The sequence below is a fragment of the Pseudorasbora parva genome, chromosome 25 (genome assembly GCF_024679245.1).
Source record: "Pseudorasbora parva isolate DD20220531a chromosome 25, ASM2467924v1, whole genome shotgun sequence".
Lineage (NCBI taxonomy): Eukaryota > Metazoa > Chordata > Actinopteri > Cypriniformes > Gobionidae > Pseudorasbora > Pseudorasbora parva.
This window is the reverse complement of record NC_090196.1, coordinates 11,431,689-11,444,261: the sequence shown is the minus strand read 5'-3', so window position 1 is coordinate 11,444,261 and position 12,573 is coordinate 11,431,689. Positions and strand designations below refer to the sequence as shown.

The 12,573-nt window shown below is 43.6% G+C and overlaps 1 protein-coding gene across 1 annotated transcript; it reads right to left on the bottom strand.

The window, feature by feature from the left end:
* Nucleotides 1-5,416: 5,416 nt before the first annotated feature.
* On the bottom strand, nt 5,417-11,996 carry LOC137064926 (pneumococcal serine-rich repeat protein-like). The gene is made up of 3 exons (XM_067436484.1): nt 11,895-11,996; nt 11,747-11,799; nt 5,417-11,664 (listed from the first exon to the last, which is right to left on the bottom strand). The coding sequence occupies exons 1-3, from the start codon at nt 11,912-11,914 to the stop codon at nt 5,525-5,527; spliced, it is 6,213 nt and encodes a 2,070-aa protein (XP_067292585.1). The 5' UTR covers nt 11,915-11,996; the 3' UTR covers nt 5,417-5,524.
* Nucleotides 11,997-12,573: the final 577 nt, after the last annotated feature.

The following is a 12,573-nucleotide window of genomic DNA, read 5'->3' as shown; positions in this document are numbered from 1 at the left end:
GCCATACTCTAATGAGAAACACAACAGTGCCATACATGCAAAAATACTGAAACTGTTACTTTACAGAATTGCTAGACGTACAGATGCTGGGGGCAGAGGAAGAATATTCACTCCAGAGAAAGGGACCCATATAGTGAACATGGTGATTGCCAATAATGCAATAAGACGCGAAATACAGCAGCGCATAATTGATATTGACACCATCTTTCAAAATATACAAAGTGTAAGCATTTCTGCAAGTCATGTACTTGTGCGCCACAGAATAAGAATGAAGCAAATTCACAGAGTTCCTTTCGAGAGAAACCCAGAACGTGTAAAGCAACTGCGATATGACTATGTGCAGGTAAGCTATAGTGTCATTGGTTCTGAACTTGGAAGTGCATACTGTAGTGCTGTGCATGGGCCTGATGTATTGCATTGGTTTTGTCTTGTCCAGAGAGTGATAGAACTAGAAGTAGATGCCATGGGATATGAGCTACTTAGATGAGGCCAGTCGTAACCTCAGTAAAACCAGGAGACGTGGCAGGAACATTATTGGACACCGTGCCATCATCAATGTCCCAGGACAACGTGGTGGTAACATAACCATGTGTGCAGCTATAAGCCAAAATGGTGTTGTTCACCATCATGCAACCATAGGCCCATACAACACTGCACACATTATTGCATTCCCGGACACCTTACATGACATGCTCACTGTTCAGAGACCAGAGCATACCCGATATGTCATCATATGGGACAAAATTCCGTTTCCATAGGGCTGCTTTGGTCCACAACTGGTTTTCAGACAACCCATTCTTCATGGCACTCAACCTGCCTCCAAACTCTCCATTCTTAAATCCCATCAAGGAGTTCTTCTCTGCCTGGCGCTGGAAAGTGTATGACCGTCATCCTCATCAACAGATAGCCCTTTTACAGGCTATGGAGGAGGCATGTGGAGATATTGACCAGGCATCATGTCAGGCCTGGATACGGCATTCAAGGAGATTTTCCCCGGTGCCTTGGACTGGAGGATATTGCATGCGATGTGGACGAAATTTTGTGGCCGGACCCAGAAAGACGACATGATGTAGGCTGATTGTTTTTTTTTTTTTGTGAAATTACTATTTTGTGTTCTGACTTTGTCTTAGTTTTGATAAGTGTGAATAAACACCAATACTTGAAGTTTGGATCCTTGTATGTTTACATGACACTATGACAAAAGTATGACCTCAAATTGGCATCTGCACACAGAGAAAGCAAAAGACAGTGTGTTTTGTATTCATACCATCAGTGTGTAGTTGGCACATTGTGTGCTTAGTAGATGATGGCTTGTGTTTACTGTTTGATACAAAAACACAATTTTTATGAAGGTGTGAAGAGTTTATCTAGCTGTGTTCGCTTTTGCAAGATAACTACAATGTTTTGATTATTGTGTGAAAGGTTTTCTTATTTGTGTGTAGAGTTTTGCAAAAATAGCCAATAGTTATAAAAAAATGTGCTAAAGCAATCAGAAACAATACTGAGGTAATTGCTGATGTTAACTTATGTTTTTATCCACACAAATGTTCCTTCATTTAATTAACAGTACTAATGGACAAATAAAATAAACAACTTATGTTTAGTTACCTTATATAGATTTGTTTATTTACTTTGCTGACATTTATGTAATGTAAGCAGTGTTGACAACAGTGTATTTTACTACATTATTCCACTCACGCTCATTTAGATGTCTATTTCATGATTGGATGAGCTTATCTGCAATACTTATCGAAATTTTTCCTGCCAGATGTTAAACATTTAATAAACAGCTTTATGTATATGGTTTAATGTAAATCCACTTTAGAGACGTGTGTTACTGGAGCTCCCCTGTTAGCTGAACATAAAGTGTGTTTTTACAGCAAAATCACAACTAACCAGAAGCCATATCACCCTGTAGCCCAAGACTTGTTTCCCATTGAAGCTAAGCAGGGTTGAGCCGGGTCATTAATAGGATGGGAGACCTCCTGGGGAAAACTAGGTTGCTGCTGGTAAAGGTGTTAAGCCGGGTGCACACTGTGCGATTTTGGCCACGATTTGGCCGTCTGGGACAAATTAAGCAAATCCTAAAAGATTCCTCTGATCCTAGGCTAAAATCTGACGTCTTTGGTCGTTAGTTTGACATGTTCACCGGCAGCCGATTAATGAGCGCTGCGATCAAACTTTACCTCAGACGAAATTCTGGCAGTGTTAGAAGATTTGGCACAGAATCCTGCAGTGTGACTTCTCCTACGACGACAGTCAAATATCTCCGTTTTTCAAGACAAACTATGACCAAAACGAGTGCTAGAGATTTCTTTGTAGCAAGCATTTCAGTCCCGTGTGTAATGCAGCTCACTGTCACTGAACGCGGCATTCATTGATGATATAAAACTCCGGGTGAGTTTTCTTGCGCGCGTCCGTTTTTAGCGCGCCTTCACTATCGTGCAGTCTGACATTAATGTTAACTGAGATCTTACAGTGTGACATGGTGATCATGTTCGTACAGTCTGACAAGGGACATTCGCAAAGGATTTTGAAAAATCGCACAGTGTGCAGGACCCTTTAGTGAGGCCAGCAGGGAGTCCTAACACCCCAGTATAGTGATGAGGAAACTAATGTGAAAGAGCACAGTCCTTCGGATGGGTCATTAAACCGAGGTCCTGACTCTCTGTGGTAATTAAAAGTCCCAGGATATCCTTCAGACAAAGAGTAGGGGTGCAACCCTGACATCCTGACCAAATTTGCCCATTGGCTTCTGTCCATCATGGCCCTACACTGTAATTTTTTTTTTAGTGCTTTCAACTAATTATTATTTAGTACTAGTTCCACAGATTTTTCACGTTCACTCAATTTCGTTCCAGAAAATTTTACCTGAATTCATATTTTTTATTTGGCTCAAACTTGACTTCAACATTAAAATGTACGTTTGCTCAATTATTTTTAAAGTTAATTGAATTAATAATTTTTAGTTGGCTCAAACTTGACTTCAACTTTAAAATGTATGTTTACGCAACCTGTTTTTATAATTAATTCAACTAAAACGTTTTAATTAAGGGTTTCATTTTTAAATGGTTTTAATTGTTACTAGAAATTGCAGTGGAACTAGTTACAACATGTTATAGCGAGGATAAAAACAAATGAAAAAACATTGTTTCATCTGCATTTATAACATTTGTCATACAAACAATACATTTTCATAAGAATTCATTTCAAATTTCTTTAAAGAAAAGTAAGAATGGCTTTGGTCATTTTATTATTTAATGTCTTTAATGCACCTTTAATTTTGAAAATACACACACAGTCAAAGTAGATACAGTGGAGCATTCTTGCTACTTGCCAGTGTTTTTGGAGAAGGGATAGTTCACCAAAAATGAAAATTCTGTCATCATTTACTCGCCCTCATGTTGTTCAAATCCTGTATAATTTTCTTTGTTCTGCTGAACACAAAATTAGAAATTTGGAAGAATGTTTGTAACAAAGCAGATAGACCAACCATTTACTACCATAGTATTCATGGTTATTTTGTTCCCTTAACTTTTCGGGATAATTTCAAACGTTGGAACACGAAAAATCACGTTCAACACAACCACGTAACCCTAAATAGCGTACATTATTTGGCCTACATTAAGTTATACGTTTGACATGTTTCAGTAAATTTGCTCACATAAAAAATCACCACCTTGGCCTATAGCTAATGAGAGAAAGTTTGTCTGACACAAAAATAGCACACAACACGCTGAGATTAAATCTAAAATACATTATATAGTATTATAGTTTAAAACAAAATGATGTATTATTACTTAAACATGGTTAAAGACAACATTAACGTAACGTAAATAATTTATTCGATGACGAGTGAACTTGACAACTTGACATAGACGTCACTTAGGCCTAAATAATTCCCATTTCCCTTGGATATATTTACTTTTAATTTACTTCTTACTTCACTTCTAACGTTAAATATCCACACAAGCCTAATATATTCAACATATTTGTCTGCAGTTTATTCATTAACACTTACCTGATGTGTGAACTGCACCCAACTGCACTCAATCCTTCCGCGAAACCAAACAAGTACTCCAGAGATCCTTCCGCGAAATCAAACGAGCAGTACAGATCCTGCCGCGTAGTCAAACAAGCTCTTGAAGGTATTCATTAAAATTAGGCAGATTAAATGCCACAATTAACTACATATGTTCATGAATTATGTATATTTAATATATAAGTGTTATAGGATCCATCTTCTCATCATAATGCAGATACCATCATAAACAAAACATCGAAAATACATCTAATTTCCCAAATATTGTTCTGATATAGGTCATTATCAAATGTTTCTAACAGCCCATTTCAACAGCACAAACAAAAATCTATTTACCATAGTAAAATAGTGTTGGCCATAGCCTACTTTTATAAAATATTGACAGAGTCGCATTTTTTAGTCCAGTCAACATTTGCAATTCTAAATGTTAACTGGATTTGAAAATTCCAATAAAACTCATTTAATGTTTTTCAAATATATTTTTGCAGACTTAATATAATACGTCTTCTTAACTAAGCACAAGAAAATTAGTTCAACATATATTTTTTTCTCTTCCAACATTTTATTAATTGGAGTTTTTAGAGTGTACTAATAATCCCCCTATTCTGTTTGGCTTTATCACCCAGTTTCCCCTCTACTTATCAGCTGGTTTGTGGTGGGTGTTCTGACACAATATGGCTGCAGTTACATCATCCAGGTGGATGCTGCACATTGATGGTGGTTGAGTAGATTCCACCCCTATGTAAAGCACTTTGAGGAACCAGAAAAGCACTATATAAATGTAAAAAAATATATATTAACTATACCATCTCATCTCTACACTTTCAACAATTTGTTCTACAGTAGTTCAACCAGCAGCTCAAACCCAACAAAACCTAGTTTACTCCTATTTGAAAACACCCACCTCACTCTTTTGTTTGCCGTATACATTCCTGTAAGATCCTGGGATAAAAAAAAAGCCATTAACTGAGCACTTGGATGGAAGCAGTACACCATCCCAAAAGTGGTCACCCATCCTTTTACAGATAATGAGGTTTCAGAAATACTACTCCTTTGACTTTTCACCAAGAAACATGTGCAAATCTCACAAGAATTAGTACATAATCCTGATAATTCTCACCTACTCTTTTAAGAATCCTGGAGGATTCAGACTATATAATAAATAGGGAAGTTTGCAACCATAAACTTCACTTGAGTACCTCATGCTTCAATTTGAAGACCTCCAATATTTTAACACAAATCATGCATATGCCAATTGTGGATACTCTTACTACAAAACATTTGTCAAATTTACATTAAGAAATACTAAGACTAAAGTTAAATTGTGATGTCTAAAAAGCAGATCATGGGGAAAAAAAAAAAAAAAAGACAAACTGCCATTTCAAACATTTATTAGTGTGGCAGGTATCTAGAGTCACTTAGCCATTGACATAACGGCTTGAGGACAAGCTGTGGGATGGTTTAGAAGCATATGTATTCTGGCTAAAAAACAGAACCATAGCTAGAAACACTGGATGCTCCTTGTGAATCCGCTGCACCCGAGGTCTGAATAGGTTCTGATGGTCGCCATATTGGAGACTTCTGGTTTCGGGCCACAGCATAACTTTGAACTGCTTTGCTGGCAAAACCTTTAGGTGAGGATAGGGATGCACTTGAGTAGGATGGAGACCCAGCTGCAAACTGACTTGTAGTATCTTGAGGCTGAAGTGATCCACCATAAGTGGTGCTTCCCTGCATGGTTAATATTTTAGAGGACCCTGACTGGGTGCCATAGATGGAGGTAAACTGCTTCCATGAATTCTGGAGAGTAGCAGACTGACTGGCAGTCCCTTGGGGTGAGGATAGGGATACACTTGGGTATGAGGATAGAGACCCAGTAGCAAACTGACTTGTGGTACCTTGAGGCTGGCGTGATTCCCCTGACTGGGCACCATAGATGGAGGTAAACTGCTTCCGTGAACTCTGGACTGTAGCAGACTGACTGGCAGTCCCTTGGGGTGAGGATAGGGATACACTTGGGTAGGAGGATAGAGACCCAGTAGCAAACTGACTAGTGGTACCTTGTGGCTGGAGTGACCCCTCTGACTGGGCACCATAGATGGAGGTAAACTGCGTTTGTGAACTCTGAACTGTAGCAGACTGACTGGCAGTCCCTTGGGGTGAGGATAGGGATACACTTGGGAAGGAGGATAGAGACCCAGTAGCAAACTGACTTGTGGTACCTTGAGGCTGGAGTGATCCACCATAAGTGGTGCTTCCCTGCACGGTTAGTGGTCTAGAAGACCCTGACTGGGTGCCATAGCTAGAGGTAAACTGCTTTTGTGAACTCTGGACTGTGGCAGACTGACTGGCAGCTCTTTGGGGTGAGGATAGAGATACACTTGGGTAGGAGGATAGAGACCCAGTAGCAAACTGACTTGTGGTACCTTGAGGCTGGCGTGATCCCCCTGACTGGGTGCCATAGCTAGAGGTAAACTGCTTCCGTGAACTCTGGACTGTAGCAGACTGACTGGTAGCACCTTGGGGTGAGGATAGGGATAAACTTGGGTAGGAGGATAGAGACCCAGTAGCAAGCCGACTTGTACTACCTTGAGGCTGGAGGGGTCCACCATAAGTGGTGCTTCCCTGCATGGTTAGTGGTCTAGAAGACCCTGACTGGGTGCCATAGTTAGAGGTAAACTGCTTTTGTGAACTCTGGACTGTAGCAGACTGACTGGCAGTCCCTTGGGGTGAGGATAGGGATACACTTGGGTAGGAGGATAGAGACCCAGTAGCAAACTGACTTGTGGTACCTTGAGGCTGGCGTGATCCCCCTGACTGGGTGCCATAGCTAGAGGTAAACTGCTTCCGTGAACTCTGGACTGTAGCAGACTGACTGGTAGCACCTTGGGGTGAGGATAGGGATACACTTGGGTAGGAGGATAGAGACCCAGTAGCAAGCCGACTTGTGCTACCTTGAGGCTGGAGTGGTCCACCATAAGTGGTGCTTCCCTGCATGGTTAGTGGTCTAGAAGACCCTGACTGGGTGCCATAGTTAGAGGTAAACTGCTTCTGTGAACTCTGGACTGTAGCAGACTGACTGGCAGTCCCTTGGGGTGAGGATAGGGATACACTTGGGTAGGAGGATAGAGACCCAGTAGCAAACCGACTTGTGGTACCTTGTGGCTGGAGTGATCCCTCTGACTGGCCACCATAGTTAGAGGTTAACTGCTTTTGTGAACTCTGGACTGTAGCAGACTGACTGGCAGTCCCTTGGGGTGAGGCTAGGGATACACTTGGGTAGGAGGATAGAGACCCAGTAGCAAACCGACTTGTGGTACCTTGTGGCTGGAGTGATCCCTCTGACTGGCCACCATAGTTAGAGGTAAACTGCTTTTGTGAACTCTGGACTGTAGCAGACTGACTGGCAGTCCCTTGGGGTGAGGATAGGGATACACTTGGGTAGGAGGATAGAGACCCAGTAGCAAGCCGACTTGTGCTACCTTGAGGCTGGAGTGATCCACCATAAGTGGTGCTTCCCTGCATGGTTAGTGGTCTAGAAGACCCTGACTGGGTGCCATAGATAGAGGTAAACTGCTTCTCTGAACTCTGGACTGTGGCAGACTGACGGTCAGCACCTTGGGGTGAGGCTAGGGATACACTTGGGTAGGAGGATAGAGACCCAGTAATAAACTGACTTGTGGTACCTTGTGGCTGGAGTGATCCACCATAAGCGGTGCTTCCCTGCAAGGTTAATATTTTAGAGGACCCTGGCTGGGTGCCATAGATGGAGGTAAACTGCTTCCATGAATTCTGGACTGTAGTGGACTGACTGGCAGTCCCTTGGGGTGAGGATAGGGATACACTTGGGTAGGAGGATGGAGACCCAGTAGTAAACTGACTTGTGGTACGTTGAGGCTGGCGTGATCCCCCTGACTGGGTGCCATAGATGGAGGTAAACTGCTTATGTGAACTCTGGACTGTGGCAGACTGACTGGCAGCACCTTGGGGTGAGGATAGGGATACACTTGGTTTGGGGGATGGAGATCCAGTGACAAACTGACTTGTGGTACCTTTACGCTGGTGTGATCCCCCTGACTGGGTGCCATAGATGGAGGTAAACTGCTTCTGTGAACTCTGGACTGTGGCAGACTGACTGGCAGTCACTTGGGGCAAGGATAGGGATACACTTGGGTAGGAGGATGGAGACTCAGTAGCAAACTGACTTGTGGTACCTTGAGGCTGGCGTGATCCCCCTGACTGGGTGCCATAGATGGAGGTAAACTGCTTATGTGAACTCTGGACTGTGGCAGACTGACTGGCAGCACCTTGGGGTGAGGATAGGGATACACTTGGGTAGGAGGATTGAGAACCAGTAGCAAAACTACTTGTGGTACCTTGAGGCTGGACTGATCCACCATAAGTGGTGCTTCCCTGCACGGTTAGTGGTCTAGAGGACCCTGACTGGGTGCCATAGATAGAGGTAAACTGCTTCTGTGAACTCTGGACTGTGGCAGACTGACTGGCAGCACCTTGGGGTGAGGATAGGGATACACTTGGGTTGGAGGATAGAGACCCAGTGGCAAACTGACTTGTGGTACCTTGTGGCTGGAGTGATCCCCCTGACTGGGTGCCATAGATGGATGTAGTCTGCTTCTGCGAACTCTGGACTGTAGCAGGCTGACTGGCAGCATCTTGGGATGAGGCGAGGGGGACACCAGGGTAGGAGGATGGAGACCAAGTAGCAAACGGACTTGGGGTACCTTGCAGCTGAAGTGATCCCCCTGACTGGGTGCCATAGATAGAGGTAAACTGCTTCTGTGAACTCTGGACGGTAGCAGGATGACTGGTAACTCCTTGGGGTGAGGACAGGGATACACTTGGGTAGGAGGATGGAGACCCAGTAGCAAACGGACTTGTGGTACCTTGAGGCTGGAGTGAGCCACCATAAGTGGTGCTTCCCTGCACGATTAGTGGTCTAGAAGACCCTGACTGGGTGCCATGGATAGAGGTAAACTGCTTATGTGAACTCTGGAATGTAGCAGACTGACTGGCAGCACCTTGGAGTGAGGATAGGGATACACTTGGGTAGGAGGATGGAGAACCAGTAGCAAAACTACTTGTGGTACCTTGAGGCTGGACTGATCCACCATAAGTGGTGCTTCCCTGCACGGTTAGTGGTCTAGAGGACCCTGACTGGGTGCCATAGATAGAGGTAAACTGCGTCTGTGAACTCTGGACTGTGGCAGACTGACTGGCAGCACCTTGGGGTGAGGATAGGGATACACTTGGGTTGGAGGATAGAGACCCAGTGGCAAACTGACTTGTGGTACCTTGTGGCTGGAGTGATCCCCCTGACTGGGTGCCATAGATGGATGTAGTCTGCTTCTGCGAACTCTGGACTGTAGCAGGCTGACTGGCAGCATCTTGGGATGAGGCGAGGGATGCACCTGGGTAGGAGGATGGAGACCCAGTAGCAAACGGACTTGGGGTACCTTGCAGCTGAAGTGATCCCCCTGACTGGGTGCCATAGATAGAGGTAAACTGCTTCTGTGAACTCTGGACGGTAGCAGGATGACTGGTAACTCCTTGGGGTGAGGACAGGGATACACTTGGGTAGGAGGATGGAGACCCAGTAGCAAACGGACTTGTGGTACCTTGAGGCTGGAGTGAGCCACCATAAGTGGTGCTTCCCTGCACGATTAGTGGTCTAGAAGACCCTGACTGGGTGCCATGGATAGAGGTAAACTGCTTCTGTGAACTCTGGAATGTAGCAGACTGACTGGCAGCACCTTGGGGTGAGGAAAGGGATACACTTGGGTAGGAGGATGGAGACCCAGTAGCAAACTGACTTGTGGTACCTTGAGGCTGGTGTGATCCACCATAACTAGTGCCAACACCCTGTGCAGAAACCAGTCTTGATGCTCCCAATGAGTCTCCTGCTGATGACAGGGAAGATACTCTACTTGGCATTGGAGAGCTTTGAGAGGGAACCTGTGATACAGCTGCACCAGAGGTCTTAAAACCTTGAGAAGGCTGCCATCTTTGGGACTTAGAATAGCTTTGATATGCTAAACTGGACTGACTGGCAACACTTTGGGGCAATGACAGTGATTCACAATGACATTTATAGGATAGAGACTCAGGGGAAAGCTGACTTGCAGTTGCTTGAGGCTGGAATGATCCACCATGGCTGAATAGAGTAGAGGACCCCAACAGGGTGCCAGAGCTAGAAGACAACTTCCGTGAACTCTGGACTGTAGCAGATTGACTGGCAGCACCTGGGGTTGAGGATAGTGACACACTTGGGTAGGAGGATGGAGAACCCAGGGTAAACTGACTTGTGGTACCCTGTGGCTGGAGTGAGCCACCAAAAGTGGCACTTCCTTGCAGGGTAAATCGTCTAAGAGGCCCTGGCTGGGTGCCATAGCTAGAGGTAAACCGCTTCTGTGAACTCTGGACTGTATCTGAATGACTGGCAGCACCTTGGGGTGAGGATAGGGATACACTTGGGTAGAAGGATGGAGACCCAGGGGCAAACTGACTTGTGGTACCTTGAGGCTGGACAGAACCACTGGAAGTGCTGCTTGCTTCTTGAGAGGGCCCAAGGTGAGCCCCAGAGCTACTTGTCGCCTGGCTAGAAGTACTTCCAGAGAACTCAGGCCCAGAGCTGCCCTGAGAAGTGGAAGCAGAGCCCTGAGTCTGGTTAGAATCAAAGCTGAGAGAGAGATTGCCCGGTGTGTCTAGAGGTGAAGCAGGACCCGTTGACTGGGAATCTGAACTGCTCTTTGAGGCAACCATAAACAAGTTGGGAGAGCTTTGACTATTAGTAGACTGGCTAGAAACCTCCAAGGGTGAGGGCAAAAGCTGGTTTGCAACTTGAAATAAAGAGCCATAACCTCCCAAAATGGCAGAACTACCCTGAGAGCTAGAACCATACAGACTGGGGGTACTATGATCACTGGTAGACTGACTAGAACTGAGCTTGTTAAAGGAGTCTGGGGACTCTTGAGACAGAAACAAACTACCGTAACTGCTTTGACCCTGAGAGGAGATGGCTAGATCCGAGCCTTCTGAAAGTGGTACAGGGCTACCTTGTGATATATAACTGGCTCCTGCAGCAGATGAATTGCTGTTAGAGATACTCTCCTGAGAGGACACAGGCAAAGTGGCTTGTGCTGATGTAGAATCAGAAGTTTCCTGGGAGCTGGCCATATACAAACTAGTTGAGCTCTGGATACTGGTGGACAGGCCAGAAGTGCCAAGTAAAGCAGGGAAACTAGTACCTTCTTGTGTAGCAACATTAGTGGTTTCTGTAATGATTGACCCAGAGGAGCCCTGGAGTGATGGCAAACTGCCTGCTTGATGTTCATTTAAGGGTAGAGGCAAAGAAGCTAAAACAGAGCTGCTTGGAGCAGTTTGAGCATGCAACGTTGATTCAGGCATACTGGAAACATGACCTTTAACAAATTGGAATAAGCTGAACCTTTTCAGGGGTCTGTCAGCTAATAAACTAGAGTCCGCTTCTTTAGGCAGATTCCCAGACACAGGGACCTCTGACACCAAAGACTGGACTGCACGAGGTGAGAACATATTACCAGAAGGTTGACCCCAATAGTGGTGGGCATTTGAATAAGCACCATCTGTGAATTAGACAAAAATAGAAGACCTTACAGACAAACCTCACAGATTTAAAATCCTTGAGAAGACCTTGAGAAGGCTTACCTCTAAAACCATAAGCATTACTCAAAAGCAGCAAGTTTACCAGAAAGGGTAACCTACAAGCATTTATTAAAAAAAGAGAGAGTTAAATATATAAAAATAAATATTTGCAAAATAATTCATAAAAAAAAGTTTATATTAATAAACTCACCCTTTCCACCCTTGATCCATGGCAAACAAACCAAGAAAAAACAATGGGTAACAAAAAACCTTCAAAGGGCACGTTTTCACACCACCATAGAGAGAGTACAAAACCAAGGATCCACATAGCTGGAGATAAGTATATTTTATAGGCTTTCATCAGTCCAATTAGAGCAAATAGCTAATTGCATGAAACAGTGTTCACCTGGGAAACTAACCAGCTGTGAAAAAAATAATTTATGATTGTTTTATGAAGCCTCTGATACCCTCTACTGTTTAAACATTGTAACGCAGAAAATTACTCAACTTTCTCTGTGTAATGTCTCCATGGGATATTCTCATACACTTTCACAAAATGTGCCTGATAACTTTAGGGTGACCTTTATTAATTGTTTTGTGTAATTATCATAATGTAATGCAGACTTTGCAGAGAGTCAATTGATGATATGGGGCAGATAAGTTTTATGATCGGGCACATGCAGCAGAACAAATTAAAATGTATGCTAATTTGGGTGAAGGCTAAAGCAGTCCTAATTGTCAGACAAGTTACACACACACACACACACACACACACACACACACACACACACACATATATATATATATATATACATATATATATATATATATATATATATATATATATATATATATATATATATATATATATATATATATATATATATATA

What these genes read in the sequence shown, in the direction of transcription:
- LOC137064926 (XM_067436484.1), bottom strand. Translation starts at nt 11,914, where the DNA reads ATGGATCAAGGGTGGAAAGG. An exon ending in ATGGATCAAGGGTGGAAAGG is followed by an intron (nt 11,800 to 11,894) that starts GTGAGTTTATTA and finishes AAATGCTTGTAG; the next exon opens with GTTACCCTTTCTGGTAAACT. An exon ending in TAATGCTTATGGTTTTAGAG is followed by an intron (nt 11,665 to 11,746) that starts GTAAGCCTTCTC and finishes TCTAATTCACAG; the next exon opens with ATGGTGCTTATTCAAATGCC.